Raw genomic sequence first — 27,490 nt, 5'->3', positions numbered from 1 at the left:
AAGTCTCATGGAGGTTAATGTTGAAAGTAGTGGGCTCCTAACTATTTAAGGAAAAGGCGTATTAAATTAACTCCTAATGCAGGAGTTTTCTGTATTTACTGTCTATTAAGATAGATCTTGGCCTGGCGCGGTGGCTCACGCCTGTAATCCTAGCACTCTGGGAGGCCGAGGCAGGTGGATTGTTTGAGCTCAGGAGTTTGAGACCAGCCTGAGCAAGAGCGAGACCCCATCTCTACTAAAAATAGAAAGAAAATTAGCTGGACAACTAAAAAATATATAGAAAAAATTAGCCGGGCATGGTGGCACATGCCTGTAGTCCCAGCTACTTGGGAGGCTAAGGAAGAAGGATCGCTTGAGCCCAGGAGTTTGAGGTTGCTGTGAGCTAACTAAGCTGATGCCACGGCTGTCTATCCCAGGCAACAGAGTGAGACTCTGTCTCAAAAAAAAAAATTAAAAAAAATTAAAAAAAAGAGATCTTTAATCAGTGAGTTGATTTATGACTGTTCCTTTGTCCAACAGTCTTAACATTCTGAATTCGATATGCTTATTGGCTACTGAAATTTTACTAATATGGAAACTAAAAGATGATTCCAATTTTTGGTATTCCCCCCGCCACTTTTGGTCATTTTGTTTTTCTGAGTATGGGTGAGGATGGTGTGCTGTAGGTTTATGTATTGGCTCTTTAGGCTGAAGTGAAAGTAGCCAAACTAACTTTCTCTCAGTGCTTTGCAGCGGTTGTTAGTTTAAAATCCAAAACAAAAAGAAAACCTACAGGGACACTACTGTACTTGATTTTGTAATTGTCTGCTGCTGGTTGCTTCACCTTTCCTTCCATATCTTGCTCTCATGCTTCCTAATGCCTGAGCAGACTGCATCGTCAGAGCGCCGAGGAGAGTGGGAAATCCAGCCCAGCCGGCAGACCAATACCTCATACCTGACGTCTCACTTGGCTGCAGATCGCCATGGGGGATCAGTGCAGGTACTTACTGCCTTTATTGCCTTTTTCTGGCCTTCCAGGTTGGCTGGTGGAATGTTGGCTTGCTTCTGAAACTTGGGTTCCTTTAGAATGGAAACTTACAGCAAGGGTGAGCTGCTTCTATAGTTAACTGAATATCTGTGCTGATTTTCTGCCTAGGTGAACTTGGGTAAAAGTCATTTGTTGAGATGATTGCTTGTCGTTCTCCTTGACTAAGAAACATCTATATGATTTCTGATACTGATTTCTGGTTAACCTAGTCCTACTACCTTGATTTATTTATGATAAACCATAAAAATAACATCACAGTAAGAGTGTATTAGTGACAAGTCTAATGGACTATATTGAAACATACAAAATAAGTATTTTTTAATTAGAGGTCTAAAGGACTGCATATATAACTCATTCCATGATGATATATGCCTTAGTACATGTTAAGCTGAGAATGTTAATTGCCATAAGTCAACCGTTTCTGAGTGGGTACCCAGAAAGTTGGGCTATTTCATTTTTTAATGCTGGCATAAGTACAGTCTTAGAATTTTTTTTTTTTTTTTTTAAGAGACAGGGTCTTGCTCTGTTACCCAGACTGGAATGCAGTGGCAAGATCATAGCTCATTGTAATCCCAAATTCCTGGGCTCAAGTGACCCTTTAGCCTCAGCCTCAGTAGCTAGGGCTAGAGGCACGCATCGCCATACCTGGATAATTTTTTTTTTTTGTAGAGACCGGGTCTCACAATTTGACGAGGCTGGTCTCCAACTCCTGGCTTCAAGCAGTCCTCTCACCTTGGCCTCCCACAGTGGTGGGATTACAGGCATGAGCCACCGCACCCAGCCAGAAAATTATTTCTGATTTCATTTAGGCTGTCTTAAATCTCTCTTCTCTGTTTAGTATTAAGAACATCTTGTATCTCTTAACTTTTCTTCCATGTGACTGTTTTCTCATACTGGTAAGTGATACTACCAGTTGAGGCACACAAGTGAACCCAGAGCTACCAAACATAAATTCTTATAAAGGTGCAGACAGGCCTTTTGTATGTAAAAAATGCATCTTTATAGGCTGGATTATCTATGATATGCTTTTACAAGGAGTGATTTACTGAAAGATTTTGTTATTCACAAGAAGTTGGGAGATAGCTTTGTCCCTATAAAAACCTCATAGGAACATCTAGGTAAAAATGATGGATTGGACACACGTGTCTACTTTCACTCCCTCCTGAAACAACATTAAAATAATGATAAAGAAATTTTTATTAAGGCACAGTTCCACATAAGGATGCAGAAAACAGAAGAGAAGGCAACCGCAACAAACTGTTTGAAGCTGTTATTAAATGACTTAGGAGTCCCAAGAAAACTAAATCCTGAGCCAGTAGAAGGAAATGCTGAGAATTAAGTCTGTTTACACTGGGGAATTCCCAAAAGGCTCAAGAATTGGCCTTCTATAAGTAAAGAAGGGGCAGAGGAACATATACTAAAATAAGGGAGATTGGTTGCAAGTTTATTTAGAAAGCCATAGATCTCTAGATGCTGTCCTGTCTCCGAAAAGACCAAAGATTTTTTTTCTCTTGGGGGGGGGCAACACAGAGGGTCTCTGGACTAGGGGGTATGAGGTATAGTTGGAGGCAGGATACTACTGAAAAGAGGGAGATTAAGTGAATGTATGTATACTTACTGCCTGCTTTTCCCATTTAGGGCTTTAGAATGCTGATAGCCGGATCTGTACTGTCAGGCAAGAGATTGAAACAGTATGCTTTTGGAAATCTGACGAGCCCAACAGGAAACATTTAAGGATGTTGACAACAGGGTTTCCCCAATGAAATGGTCCAGCCAGATCATCCTACAGTGTATTCCATAGTTGACAAGACCCAGTGGTTTTCACAGTGCCAATTAACTGTGTAGTCCCCCACTTTTAAATATGAGCAGACATTAGGTAGGGTGACTTAGACCTAAAAAACAAAAAAGGAAAAGATATGAATAATCAAAGATTATCAGATTTCTGAGGAAAGCCTTTAATAAGAAAGAGACTAGGGCCGGGCGCGGTGGCTCACGCCTGTAATCCTAGCACTCTGGGAGGCCAAGGCGGGTGGATCGCTCGAGGTCAGAAGTTCGAGACCAGCCTGAGTGAGACCCCGTCTCTACTAAAAATAGAAAGAAATTATCTGGCCAACTAAAAATATATACAGCAAAAAATTAGCCGGGCATGGTGGTGCATGCCTGTAGTCCCAGCTACCCGGGAGGCTGAGGCAGTAGGATCGCTTAAGCCCAGGAGTTTGAGGTTGCTGTGAGCTAGGCTGATGCCACGGCACTCACTCTAGCCTGGGCAACAAAGTGAGACTCTGTCTCAAAAAAAAAAAAAAAGAAAGAAAGAAAGAGACTAGAGCAAACAATAACAGCAATGTTTAAAAAAAACGAATATCCCAGAAACAATAACAAAAAAAGAGTTCTTGGATATTGTAAATATAGTAAACAAAAATCTAAAACTTACTAGTTTGGAATATAAGGGTTGAGGAAAGTAAAGCAAAGAACCGCTGAGCACAGTGCCTCACACTTGGAATCCTAGCACTTTGGGAGGCAGAGGATTGCTTGAGGCCAGGACTTTGAAACCAGCCTGAGCAATATAATGAGACCCTGTCTCTACAAAAAATAGAAAAATCAGCCAGCCTTGGTGGCACACTCCTGTAGTCCCAGCTACTCAGGAGGCTGAGGCAGCAGGATCACTTGAGCCCAGGAATTTGAGGTTGCGTTGAGCTATGGTGACACCACTGCACTCTAGCTCAGGCAACAGAGCAAGACTCTGTCTCAAAAAAGGAAAGTAAAGCAAAGAGACAAAGAGGTGAAAAGTAGGAGAAAACAATATAAGAAGATTTGAGGCGAGTCCAGGAAGTCCAATTGCTAAGTAATAGGAATTCCAGAGAAAGAACAGAGAACATAGAGGCGAGGAAATCATTAGCAAAATAATTTCCCAATATTCAGACACTTGTTTCCAGATCCAACTGAATACCCAGCATAATGGATGATAGAACACACCAAGGTACATCGTTGTGAAATTTCAGAATGGTGAGCACAAAGAGAAGATTCTTCAGGCTTCCAGAAAGAGAAAATAGTCACATGCAAAGAATTTTAAATATCTATACTTTTTTTTTTTTTTTCTTGAAACAGAATATCACTCTGTTGCCCTGGGTGGAGTGCAGTGACATCATCATAGCTCACTGCAACCTCAGTCTCCTAGGCTCAAGCGATCCTCCTGCCTCAGCCTCCCCAGTAGCTGGGACTACAAGAACGCGCCACTGTGCCTGGCTACTTTTTTTTTCTATTTTTGGTAGAGATGGTGTCTTGCTCTTTCCCAGACTGGTCTGGAACTCCTGAGCTCAAGTGATCCTCCTGCCTCAGTCTCCCAGAGTGCTAGGATTACAGGCATGAGCCACCGTGCCTGGCCATTATGTATGCTTTTAATTCAGTGAATTTAGTTTCAGATAAATGTGCCTCAGAAATGCACATATACCTAAAGATACATGTTCTAGAATAGTGCTGCCAAAATAAATGAATCACATTTATAATTTTAGATTTTCTAGTAGCTACTTTAGAAAAGAAACAAGTGAAACTAATTTTAATAATATATTTTATTTAACCCAATATGTCTAAAGTATTTTATTATGTAGTAAACAAAGAATATTAATGAGATATTTTACCTTTTTTTTTACTATGTCTTTAAAATCTAGTGTGTATTTTATAGTTACAGAAAATTTGTATTAGCCTCATTTCAGGTGCTCAGTAGCCACACGTGGCTAGTAACTATTATAATGGACTGTGTAGTTCTAGAATGTTTATTGCCAGCTTCTTTATAATACTAGAAAATCAGAGGCAATTAAATGTTAATCAGTTTAGCATTAACTAAACAAATATAGTATTTTCATACACTTGAGACATAGATCTCTAGGTGTTATGAGAAAATGTCCAAGATATATTATGAAAAGAAGTTGCAAAGCAGTATATAAAATTTGGCCCCATTTTTATTTATTTTCATTTAAATATGTATGTGAGAACACACATACATGCATGATAGTGTATGCAGAGAAAAAAAGAAACAATGGGCTGGGTGCTGTGGCTCATGCCTATAATCCTAGCACTCCGGAAGGCCAAGGCAGGAAGATCACTTGAGATCTGGAGTTTGAGACCAGCCGGAGCAAGAGCCAGACCCCGTCTCTACAAAAAATAGAAAAATTAGTTGGGTGTGATGGCACATGCCTATAGTCCCAGCTACTGGTTAGGCTGAGGGAGGAGGATCACCTTGATCTCAGGAGTTTGAGGTTGCAGTGAGCTATGATGACGATGATGTCACTGCACTCTAGCCACGGCAACAGAGCGAGACTCTGTCTCAAAAAAAAAAGAAGAAACAAAGAAAGAAACAATGTAGAGTCAGGGGGCAAACACAGCCAATGGCCCAAATCTCATTGCCTGCCTGTTTTTGTAAATAAAGTTTTGTTGGAACACTGCAATGCTCATTTGTTTACATATTGCTTATGGCTGCTTTCATGCTACCAATGTCAGGGTTGAGTAATTTCAACAGAGATTATATGGCCTTCAAAGCCTAAAATATTTACTGGTGCTTTATGGAAATACTTTGTCCACCCTTGCTCTAGAGAAACATGTACTGGATTTCCTACTAGCCGCTTGCATGTGATGATGTTACTGGAAACTTGTACTTTTTATGTTGTCTTTTTTAATATTCTAATTTTTAGAAATAATAAACATGTTTATTTTGTAATTAGAAAAAAAGATAAATAATTTTAAAAGGAACACACCTCATAGGTATATCTAAGCAGTTTAGTCTATTAGAGTTATGTACCTAGAACATAGGGGTGCTCATTTGGACAGTATTTCCTACTGTCCACTGTGAGGTGTTGTCTTTTGATTGCAATTGGAGCCAATTAGAGTGTCTCTGGCAGCACGTTTGAAAAATGCAACCTCCCTCTACTCCTTATAAGCTAAGTTCTGCCAGCTTCTTCGGCACTTGGATAGAGGACAGGCAATTGTACCATTTACCTAATACGTCCAGCTCTGCTACTCCTCATTACATTTACCTCTTCGGACTTAAACTATTTTAGCCCCAATTTTTGTAAACTTGTAAAGGTTGTACTTTTTGCAAACCAAATCAGCAATACCTCTCTAGCACAACCAATGTCCCCATATTTCTGAGTTGTCTCACTTTCCAAAGATAATTTTGTGAAATCATACTTGGCCTAACCTAGATGGCCTGCAGATACCATGACCCTGGGAGTGAGTGCAGAATGCCAAGATGAGAAAAGTTTGCTCTGTATAAGACACATGCATGTTCCTGTTCCTAGCCTTTTTTTTTTTTTTTTTTTTTTGAGACAGAGTCTTGCTCTGTCGCCCCACCTAGAGTGTACTGGCATCATCCTAGCTTACTGCAACCTCAAACTCCTGGCCTCAAGTGATCCTCCTGCCTCAGCCTCCCAAGTAGCTGGGTGTGCACTACCTTGCCCGGCTGATTTTTTCTATTTTTGGTAGAAACGAGGTCTCACTCTTGCTTCAGGCTGGTCTCAAACTCCCGAACTCAAGCAATCCTCCCACCTCAGTCTCCCAGAGTGCTACAATTACAGGCATGAACCACCATGCCCAGCCCTGTTCCAACCTATTTAACAGGCAGACCCCCTTGATTCCCATTTTTTCAGTATTTCCATAGATCTTTTACATGTGGAAGGCCAAAGTTGAACAAGACTATTTTTTTTTTCAAAAAGATTATTCTAAAGTTGTTTAAATTAAAATGTATAGGGAATTTCCAGGTCTAAGCAAGGGTATAATACTTAAGAATGACATATCAACTAAAGTACTGTTTTCTTTGGTACACAACTGCGAATTTTCCTTATGGTGACGTTTTGAAAAATGGGACTAATAGCTTAAATTTTTGAGACTCCTAAAAAGGATATTATCATTATTAAGGACTAAAGGTCAAAATAGTACTTCACCTTAGTCTTTCTTACAAGCAGGCCTTTAAGATATTAATTACTTTGGTCTTGGGTGATAGAGCTAGAGAAATGTGGAATTAATTTTAATAGTAATTAAACCAAAATAAATGTCAATATTTCATTTGTGTAAATAAAATTTATTTTTTGTAATGAAGCTTATTTTTTGTGATGAAGTTATACTAAAAATTCAATAGAAAAAGTGTAACAGTGATATTGTTTAAAATGTCAATAATTCATTCATGCATGAGGTTCTTTACAATTTTTCACCACCTTCCTAGATATCATTGTATTTACCTGCCACAGTAATTATGAGGTAGATAGGATGAATGTTATTGGCCCTGTCTTACAGAATTAGAAAACAGGGCTCACAGAGGATGTCGATGATAAGGTAGGCCTGCGATCTAGCTCTTCTGTCACTTACACTAGTATTTGTTTTACTGCACATCCAGACAGCATTTCAGTGGTTTGAGAAACTGTTCCTCCAACCTGAAATAATTAAGCAGATGGTATAAAAGCCCAGGTTTGTAGCTATTAAGAGTCCTAGACATGTTTTAGGTATAGTTTACAGGTAGAGAACTGGTGGCAAGGTTCCCATTTGGGCCTGATTCATTTGAGACCAGATGCTCATTGATACAGGCAAGATATCTAGTCTGTAAAACGGGGATAACCTCTTCCCTTAGATTGCCCAAGGACATTGCTTGTGGCCCAAGTGGCAATTCATAGCAAGGGGAAATTAGAAAGTATGAGACATGTAAAACGCTGTGAGCGGGCACCATGACCCAAATTGACCAGGTAATTCTCAGTGGTGTTGCTTCCTAATGCTTCATTCATGTCAGTTAGAAGCCAAGACATTTAATTAAACATCTTGTCTAGTTCCTGAATTGTTCATTAAGAAACTTACTATGATTTCTCCTGTAACCTTTGTGTTCACAGAATGAACTTACCAGTATTATCATTAGTGTGCAGCCAGAATATATCCACAAGAAGCAAATGTTAAGACTGAGGAAATTAACAGGATAGCATTAGAACGAGGAACTGTGGTTCTCCAATCTGTAAACCTTCTCTCCTCAACTTTTTGTTTCTGCTATTTTTTCCCAAATTTTGAAAATTTCAAATCTGCAGAAAAATTGGGAGGGAAATGCAATGAACCCCTGTATATCCTTCACCTACATTAACTAATAAGATTTTGCCATATTTGCTTTAATTCTTTGTGTGAGTGTGTGTGTGTGTGTGTGTGTGTTTCCTTGCCAACCCATATGAAAGAAAGTTGCAAATATCATTACACCTTATCCCAAAATACTTCATCCTGCATCTCCTAAGAATAAAAACATTCTGTCATGTAATCACAATAAGACCATTGTCATTATCTGAGAAAATTAATTCCATAATGTCTAATATACACTCCATATCACATTTTCCCTAATTCCAGTTGCCCCCAAAATTAATACTGTAGTGTCCAGGATCTAAACATTGTTCTTGCATCGTGTTGGTTGTTAGGCCTCTTCAATCTCTTTCAATTTCTTAGTCTCTCTCTCTCTCTCTCTCTCTCTCTCTCTCTCTCTCTTTTTTTAATTAAGTCAGGATCTGTCTCTGTTGCCTAGGCTCAGGTACAGTGGCATCATCATATCTCACTGCAACCTCAAACTCCTGAATTCAGGTGATCCTCCTGCCTTAGCCTCCTCAGTGGCTGAGACTGCAGGCACATGCCACCATGCCCACCTAATTTTTCTATTTTTTGTAGAGATGAGATCTCGTTATGTCACTCAGGATGGTCTGGGAGTCCTGGCCTCAAGTGATCCTCCCATCTCAGCCTCTCAAAGTGCTAGGATTATAGGCGTGAGCCACCAAGCCTGGCCTATTTCTTAGTCTCTTTTAATCCTTTTAATCTATAACAATCTCTCCATGTTTTTTTTTTTAATATTTAAAGAAAGGCTTTTTTGAGTAGTCCAGCCTAGTTGTCCTATAGAATATCCCACATTTTGGATTTGTTTATCATGATTAGATTCAGATAAAACTTTAATTTTGGGGGGCAAGAATACTATATTGTATGGTATTTATTATATCATGTCAGGAGAAAAATAAGGTCAAGTTGTTCCATTAAGATGCTGAATTTGATCACTAGCAGAAATTTGGATATTCCTCGGGCAAGTACAAATTCAGTGTTATACATTTTTTCACTAAATGTACAGCATTGTTTTAATATTTTTAAAAGCATGTGTTATTAATAAGAACAGCAATTATTTCTGGTTTAGAAGTAATGGTGGATATAGATTACTAGTAAGTAGTATTCACCCTGTCTGCCCCAAAGGCTACTTGTATTAAACATTTACTCCTACATTCCTTTTTATGACTATTCAGGAAATTTTTGCAGATTAACTGCTGGTGAGGACCCCAGAGGTAGAGGGAGATAAGAATAAACATTTAATGGAGGGAGAATAACAGTAAGATGAATATTGAGCCATTACCATGTATCATTGGCACTGGGCTAAGCGATTTCTGTGGCTGTTGCCCAAGAATCCACAGCAAGTAAGTGGTGAAGCTGGGGTTCAAACCCAGAGATGATTGACTCTAGAGCCCAGTTCTTATTTACTGTGCTATGCTGCCTCCATTATTATGTACCAGGTATTGTACCAGACACTGCCTTATACATACATAATTCTCTCATCAACCTGTAAGAAACAGTCTCAAATAGACGAAATTACTTACCCAAGGGCATATTATATCCGAACCATTTATCCTATTTTGTGGTTCTCTCCCATGTTTCAGCCAAGGTCTTTAACAGCAGAGTGGTTTGTCCAGCAACGGGGTCCCTTTTCCCACTTCCCAGCACCCACATAAACGGGAATTGTGTGCTGGAAATGAAACCAGGTGGCAGAAGCAGCTATACAAGCAAGAGAAGCCTGATCGGGTCCACATTAACCAGATGACAGGAGTGAGAGCCTTCACTTACATTTTGGGGACCATCAGTGAGAAGTGGGATGACAATGAACCTGAAATAAAGGACGTTGAAATAAGACTGGTTTTCCAAGGGAAAGTGTTTCATCTTCCCTCTCACCGGAGAGGTGGCAGTTTTGTTATTTGAGTAACTTCAAACCAATGGTCAAAGCCAAGAAGAAATTTTTGAAGGAAAGTGTGATTGTTTATAGTTTCTGGTGCCCACCATTGGTTTCCTTTTTAGAATTTTTTTTATCCAAGCATAATTGCATTTAAAAAAAAAAGAATTTTTTTTAACATCATCACCAAGTCTCTATAGCATAATAAACAGAGGAATAGAATTTACCCATCTCATTAAAGGGAACAAAGTGCTTTTACCTTTAGAAGTCAGCTATGCAGTTATTTTTAATTTAGTAAAGTACTGTGTACATTTTTGCAGTATGAAAGTATCTATATGTTTAGAACAAGCTTCCCTCATGGACGTCCATAGACCCTAACTCTATACCTTGGTAAGGTCATTTCTTAGTGTTTCCATCTTTTATAGACCTTTTTACAAGACTGATTTCATAGGGTTTTTGTGAGGATTGAATTTACACACACGCAGATACACACATGCACACACATACAATGTAGCAGAGTGCCTGACACAGAGTAGGCATTCATTATGGAAGTTGTCATCATTATATGATTACATCATTGAATTTATTGTTCTTACATGATGTGTGTCTGGGAACCTTCCCTAAATTAGGACAGTTAGTCCCTTAATCCAGGAAACAAATATTACAGACACTGCCTGGCTAGTGCCTAGGTTAGAGACTAGATTTCCCTTAGTGACCCTCTCTGGCGCTGGCAGGAGGCTCTTATTGCCATGTACCTGTCACACTCTGTCTTTCTGTTTCAGGTGGTTAGCTCAACCAATGGAGAGCTGAATGTCGATGACCCCACGGGAGCCCACTCCAATGCACCAATCACAGCTCATGCCGAGGTGGAGGTAGTGGAGGAAGCTAAGTACGTTCATCTTTCAAGGGGGCTCTTAAGTCATAAGTTAAAAAATCTTTTCTGTCTCTTCTTCTCTGTGTGCTGCTCATTTCAGACTAGATTCCTCATGCTTGTGTCCACAGCTTTCTTCCTTTGACCATTTTGGTTTGCATGGTACCTTAAGGCTGCTGTTCCCCTTCTTTAGTTGTGATTCCAGGGAGGATAGTCATATTTTTCTAGTCCACATGGGGCAAAAGATATAGTGAACTAAAATAATCATGTTATCAGGGCTACAACAGATAGTAGCTATGAGCCTCTTGGGGCCGTGAAGCTTCTTGCTCTCTATGGAATACAGAGAAAAATCTTCTGTTAAACCATGGGCCATGCTGAATGGCGTTTGATTGCTGGTTGTGGGCTAACAACTGGGTGTACAGTCCTGGAACAAGGGTTTCAGGGCCATTTTGTTCACTCTCAAATGATTTTGGATTCAGAGAAACTAAATAAGTCAGACAAGAAAAATAGTCTGCACCTGTAAGAGGGTATTAGGCAGAAAAGGAAGTGACACTCATCCCAAGAGAGTGAGGAGGTTGCCCTCATGCCCTTTTCTGCTTTTCTTGCATGTGTATGTCTGCCCATACCACCAGCCCCTTGGTGCTCTGTGCATGGTCTGTGTTTAAACTCTTAGAATCTGAGGTGGAAGGTGAAATAACTGCTGATTCTACTGCAAAAACAGCATTTCTACCACTTCTTTCCCTTTTTTACCCATCCCAAATTCAGATCTAGACTCAAACTCTAAGAAGACCTCAGGTAGGGAGAGACATCATCAGTCAGTAACTGCTGCCAACCCTGATATGAATGACCTTTCCTGTAAGCCCTTTGAGAATATTCAGGATATCCATGTGTCTTCTTCTCTGAAGCAGGGAACATTTTTATGGTGATACTGTGCCCTAAGTGGTCTCCTGAAACCCCAGATAGCCGAAATACGAGCCAGAACATGCTTACACCTCTGGGTGTGAGTCATTGAGTAGACAGCCAAGAGCTGCTGCTTCTTTCTTCCAGATTCACTTTACATGGCTGTGCCCCTGCCCAGTCCCCTGCTCTCCTGAGCATCTATTTGATGAGCTCATTTTGTCTTCAAGAGGTCCTTTCCTTGGAACGCCAGGGCTTGAAGATTCCTACCCAATAGATAAAAAGTAGCTGAGGATGACTTGGACTCTCTCCTGTCAAGCCTTCACTGACTGTAGGCAGCTTCAAATGCTCTTCTCCCAGCTTATATGAGGCACTGATACATAAGGTGGGGGGGGATGCTGGTTATGCCAGGAAGAGACCATTTTAGTAAGGAAATATCCTCCCTATTCTCAGGGACTTTGGAGATGTTAATGGTGCTGACAGCTTTTCTGTTTCCATGACAAAACTATATTCTCTTAAATAAACAGTATGTTACTCTCACCCTCTTGGCTCTCAACCTCGGCTGAACTTTGGAGTCACCTGGGGTATGTTAGAAAATACAAATGCCTGAGTCTGGCCCCAGATATTTTGATTTAACTTATTGAGGTGTGGCCTGTGCATCAAGAATTTTAACAGTTCAGGTAGTTCTAATGTGTAGCCAAGGTTGGGAACCACTGCACTGAGCATGATCTGACCTAAACATTGTCTGGGCTTGAAAAATAGCTATACCCATTTCTACCCTTACCCCACTCCCAGTTCTCTTTTGTGGCTATTACCTTGAAGGCTAGAAGTATAGCTCTGGATTTAGTATTATACTTTGAATATCAAGATCGAATGGACTTTAGTCTTATGATGCACCCTATATAGGTTTCTTTTTTGAACCCATTCATCTCATTTCATTTTGGTAAATGTGTGCACTAATTGTGTATGTGAGTGTGGTGTTTGTGTTCTGTGTGTAAGATAGGGACCCATTCACACAAAGAGACTTCAACCTGGTATATTCTGTTCTGGTATAATCTAAACTCTAGAATGTAAAGAGAGTTTAAAGTCTTCCCATTTAGCAAAAAGGACAATTGTGTCTCTAGCTCTGGGTTCAGACCTTCTGAAAGGTGTAGAAACCAGAGGGGAACACTTGTATTTGACCAAATGCCATCCAAAAGCTCGTGGCTTAGAGTGTTTTGTATGCTGAGTCTCCTACTGATTTCACGAGCTCGCAATCCATCTTGCCCAGGGAATTGTCAGGGCCTCACCATGTGTTATTCTTCTTGGCCTTCTATGTGTACGGGGGCAGGGAAAGGGTAGCCATGTGTTCACCTGCTTCATCATTTTCACAGGAAGAAGTCACAGCCAGAGAAGCTTGAGGCTTTCCCAACAGCCCCTCATTGCTCACAGCTGTGATGCCATTTGTTCCTACAGCCTGCCTGTGGGGTAGAGGGGGCTTTTGGCTATATTGAGACTAACTCGGGTACTGGGGAGACTACATGAACCTTCACTTCCAAGCTTTTGATTTTGGGTTCCTCACCCAGCTTGTTTTGTGTGAAGGTGGAAAGAAATTACAGGGTCTTGGTTTTTGTTCTACGTACAAAATGAACATCTGACTTCCCTTTTTCTCTAGCTATAGGACACATGTCCTTGTTTAAGTATGGTGAGGCTAGGCAGCTTTTTGATCGATTTTTGTTGTAGTAAGAACACAGGAATTTTTGGTTATCCAGACTTTAGCTATCACTTAACAAAAGTGAACCTCATTTCTCCTGAGAATTGACAGGATTAGACTTTCAGCCCTTCTCTAGTAGTTATACCTTAATCCAGAGCTATGACCTTCCTCCCTCTGATTCCTCTTCTAATAAGATAAAGTGTCTCTTAAAACCTTTTCTCCCTTTCTAGAGGAAGAGACAACTGCTAGCTGCTTTGGTCAGGCATGTTGGACTTACACAAAAGCTAGAGACTTCTTTTTCCCTCAAAATAGTTAGGAGGGTTAGCTTAACTGTTAGCTTACACAGTAAGACTTCATGTGGAAACCAAAATGGCTTGCCCTTGGTGATTGATTGAGTTCTTACAGGCAGGGTCATTTGCTCTTTCATCTGCTGCTTTCCTGGAAGTTGCCCAGGAAAGCCCACCCTGGGGTTCCCATCAGCTCTTTCTGTTTTGCCTTACCCCTGAGATCCAGCTCACACCTTGATGCTTCTGTTGGGCTCCTGCTCCCTCCACTTTAATGTGGGGACCAAGTGGCCTGGGCCTACTCACCCTACCTTGACAGAGGAAGAAACTAAACACAGACACATACTGCATGTTTGCATGGCTCACAGGGAGTCGCTTCCATCTCACCTCTGTGGACTAATATCTCTCTCTTTCTCTCTTTCTTCCTTTCTGTGTTTTTCTCTTTACATACTCTGTAGCTGCCTGAAAATGCTCAACCTGTGGTGAGTCCCTCTCTCCAGTCCACATGCAAGGGGAGCGGACCAGACTAGGCTGGGACTGGCAAAGCCAAACAAATGCCTTAGGAACATTGACTGGCTTCCATATGCCTCCTTGTGCCATAACCACCCAGACTGGGGAACTAGCTCCACAAGGTGGGGATGGGGCAGGCCTATACCCAGGAATTTACTCCATCCCTTCTTTCCTTTCAACCCACCTTATCACTGCCTCCTCCTACCAAACCAGTATCCAAAATTATCTCTTTATATTTAGCGGAGTGAATTTTCTCCCAAATTAATATGACCATATATCATCGGAGGGAAAGGGACACAGAGGTAAGAGGACAAAGTTACTATATCAGCTGTTTAGATATCAGTTGTATTTCCTCACAACCATGAAGGTAGTGTTGTTGCCAGATAATTTTTACGTTCCGGAACTTGGTCTCTAACCTAGAAATTGACTGCTTTGGAAAAATCTCTGACTTTTTTGGATTCAGCTGGTTCTTCCATCTATAGAGTACAAATCTCTCAAAAAAAAAGAGAGCTCCTTCTTGGGGGAGAAATAGACATTTTGTTGTTGTTTTGGGGATTGTTTTGTTTGTTTTTCATTTACTGTCTTTACTCCTATAAGAGAGTATAGTGGCCCAAGGGTTGACTGAGCTCATTTTGACATATGGGAGCCTGTCTTTTCCACTCCTGGAAAGGCTCCTGGAATGTATTCTTAGGAACAACATGGGGTATATGGAAGGAGAAGCACTAAAGAGTCCATATGTGGTGAGGAACATTCTTGCTACAAGACGGAGCCCCTTCCTTGGCTCTCTTTCTGGACACTGCCTGTGACCTTCCAGGTGTTCCTAAACTTGGTCTGGAATTGCAACTCTCCCACATTGTCTGCACACATAGGGTCATATTCTACATGAATATAACAGCCTACTAAACTTTATGACTACCTTGTTTCTATTTGTCTTCAGTGACTGTGTTGGGCACTGGTTTCTAAACCCTAACTGTCCAAGCCAAATTGCCTACAGGAGTTTCCCTAGAGACAGGAATATACTGAAGATAACAACAGGATTTTAGTCTTAGGATATCAAAGAGCACATCTGGCCTATTCATTTTGCAAATATGTGTCTGTGTAATCTGACATTGTCGTGGTCTATTTTTTCCTGTGAGGTGTCAGTCACATGATCCTGCCTACAGATACTTGAGGGCCTACTGTATGTTCATTCAACCCTGTACTTGGGACTCTAGGGGGTCCCAAAGCCTGCCCAAAAGAGCTTAGGTACCATCTAGCTGGAGAGATAAGACATACACACATGAAAGGACAAGGAGGTCTCCAGGACATTTCAGGTTATTGCCCTTGTGAGGCTGAGAGGCCAAGAGGTCACTGTAGACAAGGATGGTTAAAGGACTTGAGCCAAGTATTAGAGGAAAGGAAGAACGTACAAATGTGGCAGAGGAGAGGAACATAGCAAGGGAATAGCTGAAGGGAGAGAGCCTGGGCATAGTAAGAGAGCAGTATGCAAAAGGTAATGTGTCAGAGGTCTAGGGAAGAGCATGGGATGGCTTGTGACTAGGGAGACTTGGATCGATTTGACTCCAGCATGTTGAGAACTTCTGGTCATCCAAACAAAGAATCAATTGGAAGGGAACCTAAGACACAAGGGGGGCTCATCACTTGCCTTCATTCTCTTCTGAGAGTGACACATCTGTATGGAGTCAGTCAATAAACTTGGTCTAGAGTCTGACCTAGTTTAACAGGTCCTGTTGCTAGTAGTCATCACAGAAACCAGTGAGTTGAAGAGCAGATTGTAGGACCTGCTTCCTCATGGACAGAATTATTAAAAATTCCTGCTATTGCTGAAGCATTAGCTATAGTAACTAGCAAAAATCAATCTAGAGCTCTAAATTTAAAATATTCCAACTCCTCAGAACCACAATTCATACTCTCCTCTAGTCAGAGGAATTCGGCATTACACATCAGGTTGTGATATTCTTGTAAACAGACATTAACTCTTATGACTTGCCTTGGAGGAGGAAAAGGGAAGTCATTATACAATTTGAAATGGAACTAAACTGTGTTTCAAATTTAGTTTTGACTATTTTTATTTAAAAACACAAAATTATCATCTTAGCATCCTCCAAAAAGAATAGAAATTGACTTAAAAGTTAGTAGTGCCTCTGAAAATCATGGTTAATAGGGAAACAGGTAAGTCTGTTGACATAGAGATTTAATTTGCTGCCTTTGATATTAATTTCTGGACATTCAACTTGGAAAATGTTTCTTTCTAAAGCGTATGTACAGAAAAAGACCATTTAAAAAAAAATTCTTCCTCAGGGTTCCCATTGATGACTGTTTTAAACAATCAAAACTGTTGATCATTTTTATTTAGAAGAATTTATTCAGTTTCCCAATACACAAGACACTTTGGTTAGTGACTATATTTGCACCCATTAATAGTACTTCATAAGTGTCTTCAAATGACTTCATAAATGTCATTGATGCAATCAGAGAAAATCTTCTTAAGACCCTCTTAATATACTCCTATTTCCAAAATTTCCATATTTGATTCATTCAGATAATGGTTAAAGCCCATCATTATCTTCGTAAATGTTTATTTCTGCATTCTTAGAAGCTTTCTCCAATTTTTTTTTAATCTAAATAACACCTAGAACCAGAATCCAAGTTTTTAATAACCAATCCAGTGGATGTAGGAATACCAAGGAGTCTAAAAAGAGAGGGAATCTTAGCTACAATAGGAAACCTAGGGGTATGGGAAGTAAGTAATAGTTCTTTATTTCCTTGTGAATATTCCTGACATTCAACGTGGAAGGATTAGACAAGAGACTCAAAGATAGTTTTCTCAGAAAAGCTTTTCTTTCAAGGGTCCAGCAAGTCTGAGTTATACATACAACTTTACTCACCTCCATCATCTGGCATCTTTGACTCATCCACCACCTCTGCCCCTCACATTCTCATTTCTCATATGTCACCTCCCTGGAAAGGACATATCTTTTGTACAGCCTTGCCACAGCCCTCATCACCCCCTTATGGACTGCCTGAGCAAGAGTCACAATCTCTATTCCAAAGACAGACTGAAGATGGGGTACTGAGGCTTAGGGATGTGCCAGAACTGTAGTTGTTCCCTAGAAGGCAGAACTTGGAGGGCTCATAAGGGAACAGGCCGCAACTGCAACCTAAACAGGGCCAGTTCTTAAACCCCATCTGGCACAGCAGCAGCAGTCTCAGGAAGCTAAGCTGGGCAGTACTCTGCAACCAGAGAGCATATTGTCCTGATGGTCAGCTCCTAGGCCATGGCATTGGTCCCCTCCACATGAAAAGGGAAGCTGTACCGTTGTCAGTAAGAGCTGTGGGCTCACAGTTCTTATTAGAATCAGGGCCTCTCCTGCCTACTCCAGGTACCTGGGTGGGGGCAGAGTTAGAGGGTAGAGAGAATCCTTCATCCTTCACTGGTAGCATCGTAAGATCCTCCCAGAGTTCCAAGCATCATACTTGCCATGGGATTTGTTTGCCTTAGTTTAGCCTCCCAGACAGCTGGCCAGTAAGTTGCATTAAATAATTGTACCCTCAGTGTCAAGGAGCAGACAGTGCAGACTATACTTATGCACCCCTGAGGACTCCCAGCCTTGGTCCTAGACAAAGATGAGGCATCTGGGTTGGCTGTTAGACTAGGAAAGAAGCCTTCTTCATCCTCCTTCCAGAAATGCCTGTTTCAGCCCTGCCTAGCCTGCACCATTTTGATAATTAGGTTGGATGGCTGCAGATTGAAATCAAGCAGCTGTTTCTTTTGGCTTTCCTGGTGTGCACTGTAGTTTGTGGGTGGCCCTGTGGGTGGGTGCCAAGGGGAAAATTCTACCCCCTGCAGTAAGCAGAAGCAGGCCTAAGTCTGCTGGAACCTGCAGGCCTCCTGCACTGACTTGGAATGTTCCTTGTGCTCCAGGTGCTGCTGTTTCTTTAAGAGGAAAAGGAAGAAGACTGCTCAGCGCCACAAGTGACCAGTGCCTCCCAGGAGTCCTCAGGCTCTGGGGACTCTGACTCAATTGCACCTGCAGCTCCTGCCATTTCTCATTGGAAGGGACTCCTCTTTGGGGGAGGGTGGAGATCTAAACCAAAAAGAAGAAAACAGATGCCCCCAGAAGGAACCAGTGTGGCAGCCAGGGCCCAGTGGGTCAATGGCCATCCCTGCCTGCCTAAGGCTCTGAGCAGGTCCCAGAGCTGCTGTTCCTCCACTGCTTGCCCTTGGGGCCGCCTGGTTGACTCTCCTTCCCATTGTTTACAGTGAAAGTGTCATTCACAAAAACTCAAGGACTACTATTCTCTTCCCTCCTCTTAGTTTACTCCTGGTTTTTCTCCACCCACAGCCCTCTCCAGCATAAAAGCTAGTGAGCTAAAGGCTTTGTCTGTGGAAGGAGCTCAAGAGGCTGGGGATGATGCCAAGAAGGTAGGAGGAAGGTGGCAGACCTGGGCTGGAGAAGAACTTTCTCCACCTCCCAGGTGTGTCTGGGAATATGGTTTCCTCTTCCTCTGTGCCTATGCAGCATCCATCCCAGCTGGCCATGGGGTTCAGGTTCCTCCCTCCCTCCCTCCTGTGAAGTTACACTGTAGGACACAAGCTGTGAGAAATCTGCAGTCTACTGTCCCTGTTTGTTGGCGTTCTTAGCTTTCTTGACAAGTGAACTCTTTTTTCCAGGTGGTAGTAGGACAATGCACATTGTTCTGAGCAAAGGAAAGAAAACTGACTTTATTGCACTTTTAGTTTTTTTTTTTTTAAACAAAAAACATGGCAGATGCATATTGTGTCTGATTATATTAGGGGTTTTACTTTTTTCTGTTTTGAGGGGTATGGGGCCAGCTAAGCCATTCAGAGAAAACGTGGGTCCAGAGGACATTCTCATTGGAGAAAGTTTGACTTGCAGAAGAGAAGAAGCCAAACTCTGTGTCATTCTGAGTGAACACTCAGGTTGGCAAGAAAACATACTTGAATTTTCATTCATCTTCTCAGCTGCTGAAGAATGTTCCTACCAGAGCATCTTGACCTAATAAACCTACAGTTTGAAATCCTAGCTCTCCAGCACATGGGATGAGCCAGCCGAGCCAGACTGTGACCAGGAGACAGCTCATCCCAGAGAAGGAGATGCTTAACAAAAACATTCAAAATTATTTTCTCCACTGCCAGGGACTTCCAACTAGACAGCCATTTGACTTCCTGGTGACTTGGGGGATAAAATTAGTGATGAAACAGCCACCACCATGATTGCCACTAGGACAAAAAGAGGAGGACAGTGAACCTGCCTTTCAACTGCCAGAGGAGCCTCAGGGTGTGGCATCATAGGGCCAGGAAAAGAAAATGAGTGTGTCCTGTCTGCCCCAATAGATGAATTGTAGCATTTGGGCTGGTCTGCCTCATCATAAACCAAGCTTATGAAGATCTCCCAGCAGGTCCATAGCAGCAGGCTTAGGACTCAGGTCATGGGCTGCAGTGAACAGGAGAGTAAGATTGGTTGGTGCTGGAAATTTTCAGGGAAAAGGAGGCTGAAATGAAAGGTCTGAAATTATTTTCTCAATTGGACATACTCTTTCCAAATAAGATGGCCATGCATCTAAGCATGTCCTCCCTCATATGCCCTCCTCCTGCCATGGTGGATTCATATAAGGTACTACCATGAAGGGTCTTAGCTCTTCAGTCACTGTTTAAAAAGCCAATAGTATGTGGAGTTACATCTGATGCTCAGTTTTCATTTGAGTTTAGTGGCTTATCCCAACAGTGACTCCTCATTCTAAATATGACAGAAGAGAAAGGATTATTTATATCAGGGAAAGGACTGTTGACATATCTGGGAGTAGAGAGCTAACCGTGGAGGATCATGGCTGGTCACTTAGTCTGGTGGTTTGTGAAGCACAGAAATCTTCACTTCTGGCTTGAGGTATAAGGCTCTCTTTTGCACTGGAGGATGTGGGGATATTTTCTGGTAGTGGCCATTTCCTGACGTGTCCCTTGATACACCTTACTCAGAGCAGAAGTAGCATGGATTAGAGTTACTGGGCTTCACCTATCCCATTGGACCTTGGCTAGGGAATATCACTTCACTGGATTCAAACCTGTTTAGCTTATGTAAAGATTGTAATCTGTCATTTATTTAAAAGAAATGTTTTTGTACAATATGAAAATTTGAATAGCAGGGAGATGAATTGTCACACCCCATCCCTATAAGGTCTTTGAATATTGGGGGTTTGTGTCCTTGCCATTACTTGGTGGTTGAAGCCCCATCACTGAAATTTTCATAGTTCCTTAATTGGCATTTGGCCAACTCTAACTTCCTGTACAGAAACTTTAAATTCCTCATCCCTATATAGAAAATGCCTTGCCTTTCAAGAGGGCAGGGGGAAATGGTGGCAAAGCCTGGAGCATCCTGGGACTCTATACCCTACTAAGTGCCTCCCCCATCCCCCCACCTTGCTTCCACAAAAAAGCAAAGATAGTGACCACCTTGCATCTGTATTTGTGACTTTTTTTTGTCTTAAAAATTTTAAAAGGCTAGCTCTTGAGGGGTTGAACCTGAGCAGTTGTGGGGGAGGGTTGTTCTAATGTACTGCTCTCACTCTCCAGCCCCCACAAATCTCTCAGTAGATATTTGGTTTTCGTAACAAAGATGAAGAGCCCCAAGTCCCTTTAGCATGCAGGGCAATGGTGAGCCTTCCAGGGCCATTGACACTCCAAGGTGGTTCTGGACTCGGGGAATATTCTATTGTGATCTTCCTTAAAATTAAAAAAACACAAAACGAAAAAATTGAGTACCCCAGAAGTGATTTGGTCATCAGTTTCAGTCCCATCAGTCTATCAGGGCTCCCTCCTCTGCCCTATTGCTATAGTTGCTTAGCTGTATGCCTCAGCTAGATCCTTGGGGTTAGGCACTCCCTCCATCCCCTACCCCGCTGCCCCAGTCCACTTGCTCTGTAGTTTTTGAGCTTTCTCCATTTCATAGCTATGATGTCTGAGAATCTTTTTCTTTGGGATTGATGCAGGTATTTCTTCTTAAGGCTAACTCAGCATCTGTTCATAAAAAACCCTTTATTATACCATTAGGAGTTCTCCCAAGCCCTCCAGTCCCTCAGGCATTGCATTCTGAGCAGATTGAAGCAAGCAGGCCAAGATTCCACTAAGGCACAAAGGGTCCCCCCACCCATAACCAGAACATGACTTGTATCTGTGCAGTCTAAGCATATAAAGGTTGATCAAGTTGCTCTACAGGCCTTGGCACTTCCCAGAGATCTTACTCCAGACTACTCCGCAAGGGTGCCCAGAGCATCCCAGCAGCCAACATGCATTCATGACTGCCTTAATTAACATTCTTCTTCTATTTTGGGTCTCTCTAGGAGTAAACAGGGTCTAGGAAGGTACCAGTTGAGTGACTGGGTTAGCCTCCAGTTAAAGTCCATTTTATTTTGGAATGTATGAGCTATTGGTGACAGCAGGGATCCTGAGGTTTCTAGTAGAAGTGTTGATCACCTGTTTATTCTCACAGAACTCCAAGTACGTAGGAACAGCCCCTTCCCATTAGCCAGAAGAGGTGTCCCTCACCTCTAAAGTAACTTCCAACTTAGTTCACTGGAGGTCTACACTGGTAGTGCATATTCACTGTTGATTTTCGGTGTTAGTAACCACTTGTAATGCCAGAAATATGTAATAATGGTAATATTATGTCAAAGTGGTTACTAAAGGTCATAGCTTTAACTGTTTTTCTTTAATGTAAAAGATAAAATCCATTCCTTCTCCCAATGAGCAAGCATGGCCTGCATTTCTCAAAAATAAGAACTTCCGTGGCAGGCTAGAAAGCATCTCCTCAAAGGAACTTGATCTTTCTTATGATGCATCTCTTCCCAAGCCCACATGCCTCCCGTGTTGCAGCCACCTGTTCCATTTTCATATTTAAACCAGTTTTCCATTCCCACTGAATTGCCATGACAATATTGTCTCCAGTAGCAAAACCACATTAGGGCTAGAGTTTCTCAGATTGGGAGCTTCTGGCACCATACCGCCAACATTACCTTTGCCAGGCCACTGCCACCACCCCCACTGTTGCCCCATGGAGAGCAGATGAATTCTAGAAACCCTCAGGAAGCCAGGATAACTAGGCACCCCATTCTGGATTGGCCACGTAGGTGACAGGCACCTAGCTCTGAGGTTCTCGCTTTTGCAGAGTCCCGGGAAGTCCCATCTAGAGGTTGATGGTCAGTGACTCCCAGTCTTCCCCATGATAGGCTGATAGAGATCAAAGTGGGATTCCTTTGGGTTTGAGTTTGTGGGGGGTGATTTTGTTTCTGAATAAAAACAAGAGGCAGCCATGGCCCTTCTGTGGGTTTGTAAAGTGTTGAGCAGTGTTTGGGCCACAAATAAGGAATCTTGGAAGTCTTTGATCTAGTAAGCAGTCTTAAAAATATGTTTTTCTTAACTCCTTTTGCAGGTGACTAGGTGCAAAAGAATAGATTTCTCATTGTATTCAAAATAGTAAGTAGGTTCCCTGGATATAGACAATGGTAGTTGACGTTTTCTCAGAAAACAACCAGGAAACCACTCCAGTATTTGTAAATCAGCTTACAAAGGAAAAAGTGAACATGTACTCCATATGTTTCTAGTTTGATTATCAAACTTGATGTTATAAAGAAACCTCAGATCTGTGGACAGAATTTCTTTTGTTATTTTTCTTCTTTTACTACTCACAATCACTTTTCCAGTGCCATCACCACCTTTAAGCTTTCAGAGCAGAGGATTATTCATGGTAATAAATGACGGTGCAGTGTACAAGAGGACAGCTGTCCTGACTGCCCCCCACACATGCCACAACCCCTCTTTAAGGGAAAGTGAGTCATTTTCAGTGTTCCTCTTCATGAGCTCCAGACCAAATCCCAGGCCAGCCCTTGCACCGAAACCCTTTTTAGAAGGCTTATCAATCTGCTAGGAATGTCTCAGGAAAGATGAGCCATTTCTTTGGGGAGAAATGTATTTACAGATAGGGGTGTGTGATTGCATGTGTGTGCCTGTGTATGTGCTCATCTATATGCATTTCACTTTATCATAAAGACTCACAGTCCAGGCTGCTGGGAACCATGTGTTCCTGAGTATTCTCAGAGGTAAACAAGTGACAAGTGAACTTCTCAAATTAGTGTCTCAGCAAGCTGGCTCTGGGAATGAGCCCCATTTATCAAGCAGAGAGAAAGAGTAACATCAGAAAAGATAAAAGATGAAACCAAAAATACTATAGTCCCCCCCATGGAAAATAATGTTGATTCAGCAATTCCTATTGGATATTATTACATGCTCTAATTTATTATTTTATTATTTGTCTGTTTCTTTAATCTTTGCCCATTATACTCTTAAAAAGATGTTGGGATGTTGATTGCAATTTTTTAAAAACTAGATAATGTATAAATCAGCTATGGAAATCAGTTTTAATTGATGTGTGGATGTGTCTGATTATTGTTAAATGCCTCTTTTTTTTTACTTTTTTTTTTGTTTTGTTTTTTAGATATGTAATGTTTCATAAACCCTGGCACTGGTCGCAAAGCTCAGCTGTGAAAATTAAACTTGTAGTATTTTTAAACATGAATGTCAATTTCAAGTGTATTTAAAATGGTTTCCTCGGGAGGAGATATTTGTATACCATTAGGGAAAACTTCTCTGCAGAGGAAGTAGCCTTCTTTAGAGAAATTAGAAAATGGGTTCTGATATGTTATCTCAAAGTAGCCCATTTCCTAGGGCACCATGGAAAACACAAATGTGATCTTTAAGTATACCTCTTCTCCAATTTGGGGAGGAAAGGACTCAGTTTGCACCCTTTTTTGTATGTAAAATAAAATCTTAACTTTCTTGGCTACTTTTACTTGTTTGGTTGATTGATTTGTCTTTTTAATCTCCTCTGGCTCATTTGTAACTCCCAATCTAGCTAGACTAACTTTGATGTGATTCAAGGGTGGTGAGCAAAAATAAATGCCTGATACTTGGCATTATTGCCTCATTCCTCTGGGTTGAACATTGCTCTCCTGTGAGTCACCTCAAAAATAAGTATTTCTGGAAGAATTTGGACCTAGTCACTCACATCTTAGTTCCTGTATCCCTGTGGTTCTTGGGTGGTAGGTCAAACACCAGAAAGTGAGGATCTGCTTTGTGGAACAACTTTTGTAGCTTTGTCAACAGAAAAGAACACAAACTCTGTAAAATAATTTAAAGAGGTTTATTCTGAGCTGAATATGTGGTACTATGGCCTGGAGAGCCACATCCGAGAAACCTTGAGCAAGTGGTCTTGCCAAGTGGGTCTTGCCCGGTTGGGTTACAGTTAGGTTTTATATATTTCAGGGAGCCAGGAATTACATGTGAAGTCATAAATCAATACATGGAAGGTTTGGTACATTGGGTTGGAAGGTACATTGGTTTGGCCTGAAAAGGCAGGGCATTACAGGTTATAGGTGGGTTTGAAGATTCTTTGATTTGTAATTCATTAAAGAAATGAAGCTTTTTTTATTTTTTTTTGGAGACAGTTTCACTGTGTCACCCAGGCTAGAGTGCAGTGGCATCATCACAGCTCACTGCACCCTCCAACTCCTGGGCTCAAATGAGCTTGCTGCCTCAGCCTCCCAAGTAGCTGGGACTATGGGGTGGGCCACCACGCCCGGCTGATCTTTTCTATTTTTGGTAGAAACGGGTTCTTTCTCTTGCTCAGGCTGGTCTTGAACTCCTGGCCTCATGCAATCCTCCTGCCTTGGCCTCCCAGAGTGCTAGGATTACAGGCTTGACCCACCTCGCCCAGCCAAGGCATGGGATGTTTTAAGATAAGGAAGTCTGTTGATCAGAGCCAATCCACAAGATATATCCCGGACATATACCCAGACTCAAGTGATCTGTTAAGTAAATTGATGACCTACGGGTGTGATTTAAGCTCTTTGTCTTGTATAGCCTTAGGCCTGTTAATGAGTTATAGATATCTCCAAAAAGGGAGGGAGGGGGCATGACAAAACATGTCTGACCTCCCTTCTCATGGCCAGCAACTCAGCTTTAGGGTACTTCTGGGGTCCCTTTGGCCAAGAGGAGGTCCATTCAGTCACCTGGGGGGCTTAGATTTTATTTTAATTCACAGCTTTGTAACTCTGCTCTACTAATGAGAAACAAGATAAAACATGATGAGCAATGTAAAATCAAGTGCATATATGGCCAACAGAACAACTGCCAATCTGGGCATGATTGGCTGGTTCCAGTTTTTTTGTTAACTATTCATTAAATGATTTATTTTTTTCCACTGGTAGGCAAGTAAAAGAAGAAAACAATGTTTAAGATCATGAGAGAAAAGTTTCACAAAAAGAGCATTTTATCCATCAACCTGATTTTCTTTTGAAAGTGGGGTTGGGGAAAGGCTGCTTTTATGCCATTTTAGCCCTAGCTTCTCATATGCAGAAGGTTACTTTGAAAATATGGCTTGGTAAACATTTTTCTTAGCTGTGGCTATGGTGAGACTAATGAGTGGGGAGACTTGACAGATTAATAAAAAAAAGTAGGGGTGGGAGGGTGGATTTGGATGATCATCTTTGTCAGTGTAATAATTTTACCTAGAACTTCCACCTGATCAAGGTTGTGTTGATTGTGGTGCAAAGGTAGGAAATAGCAAATGTCATTTGTGTTTATAGAAGAGAACTGTCGTACAGCTCTATTGCCTGACTGCAGTGATGTTTAGTGCAAGGAAGGATGAATTAGTTGATGCCAGTAGCTATGCATAACCTCAAACTCAGATCAGCACCTCACATAGAGACCAAATTGCATAGTTCACCTATGAAAAATGAAGCTATGCTTACAATCTGGCCTGTGACAATCTGGAATTTCTACAAAATTTGTTTATTAATTATTTAAGAGATGAGTTTTGCTCTGTCTGTCTAGGCTGGAGTGCATAGCTCACTGCAACTTCAAACTCATGCACTCAAGGGATCCTCCTGCCTCAGCCTCCCAAGTAGCTGGAACTACAGGCATGCCACCACACCCAGCTAATTTTTTATATTATTTATTTTTTGTGGAGACAGGGTCTCACTATGTTGCTCAGGCTGGTCTAAAACTCCTGGCCTCAAGTGATCCTTCTGCCTGAGCTTCCCAATGTGCTAGGATTACAGGCACGATTACTGCAGTGACTTCAGTGTAAGGAAGGACGAGTTAGTTAATACCAGTAGCCATTAAGCCACCATGACTGATCTTAAAGCTAATTTTTCAAAATTAGTTTTAAAGACATTTTAATAACACCATACATAGGTCCAAATTTTAGAAGGTATTTTTCTGGGTGTATAAAACTACTAGTACCAAAGCATACGTGTTGTAGCCTAGAGTAATACCAAGCGTGTGTTAAGACCTAAATTAGTTGGGGTGGGCGTGGCGGCTGCTAAGGTCCATAGTTGTTTTTGTTTTATATAGACAGATTGGTTAGCATTATAAAATAGCAGGCCAGGTGCGGTGGCTCACGCCTGTAATCCTAGCTCTCTGGGAGGCCGAGGTGGGAAGATTGCTCGAGGTCAGGAGTTCGAGACCAGCCTGAGCAAGAGTGAGACACCCCCCCCACCCCACCCCGTCTCTACTAAAAATAGAAAGAAATTATCTGGACAACTAAAAATACATAGAAAAAAAAATTAGCCGGGCATGGTGGCACATGCCTGTAGTCCCAGCTACTCGGAAGGCTGAGGTAGGAGGAGTGCTTGAGCCCAGGAGTTTGAGGTTGAGGTTGCTGTGAGCTAGGCTGACGCCACGGCACTGTAACCTGGGCAAAAGAGCGAGACTGTCTCCCCCCAAAAACATAAAAGACCTAAATTAGTCATATAGTGAGATCTAATAACTATCCCTGACCTTCCTAAAAGTCTCTGGAAAAGAAAAGGGAGACTGTAAGCTTCACGTGTATGTTGTTTCCCACCTCAGTGCTAATGTGAAGCTATCCCAAGGTATACTTGCTGAGCACTCAGTCCTGCGGCAGTGTTGGGGGAGCTGCATACAGATCAAGTGCAACACAGACCTTTGCTTTCAAAAAAGGTCATCTACTTGGGGAAACAAATAGGTAAAGAAAGGAAGTTAGCCACTGCATACAATAAAGTGCACATTGACTCACACAGCAGTAAGCACAGCAAGATTAGAGAAGGGAAAGAAAAATGGGTAGTAAAGTGACAGGGACTAAGTACGAAAGGAAACGGGTTTTAAAGTTTTGCGAGACAAGTAGGAGCT

The 27,490-nt window shown here is 41.6% G+C and overlaps 1 protein-coding gene across 6 annotated transcripts in view; it reads left to right on the top strand.

Annotated features, from left to right (window-relative positions):
- Window positions 1-27,490, top strand: part of CSNK1G1 (casein kinase 1 gamma 1) — a 163,207-nt gene that overhangs the window by 135,331 nt on the left and 386 nt on the right. For 2 of the 6 annotated variants that reach the window (XM_045540905.1, XM_045540906.1), the window contains 2 exons: window positions 869-979; window positions 10,796-10,902. In XM_045540905.1, the coding sequence (XP_045396861.1) occupies window positions 869-979; window positions 10,796-10,902 (218 nt within the window). Of the gene's footprint in view, window positions 1-868; window positions 980-10,795; window positions 10,903-18,193; window positions 24,126-27,490 lie in introns of those variants that run through there. The other 4 variants (XM_045540908.1, XM_045540910.1, XM_045540907.1 and 1 more) reach the window with 4 other exon arrangements.

Source organism: Lemur catta, chromosome 1, assembly GCF_020740605.2.
Source record: "Lemur catta isolate mLemCat1 chromosome 1, mLemCat1.pri, whole genome shotgun sequence".
Lineage (NCBI taxonomy): Eukaryota > Metazoa > Chordata > Mammalia > Primates > Lemuridae > Lemur > Lemur catta.
Note: the sequence above shows the minus strand (reverse complement) of the source record. Positions and strands in the feature narration are given on the sequence as shown.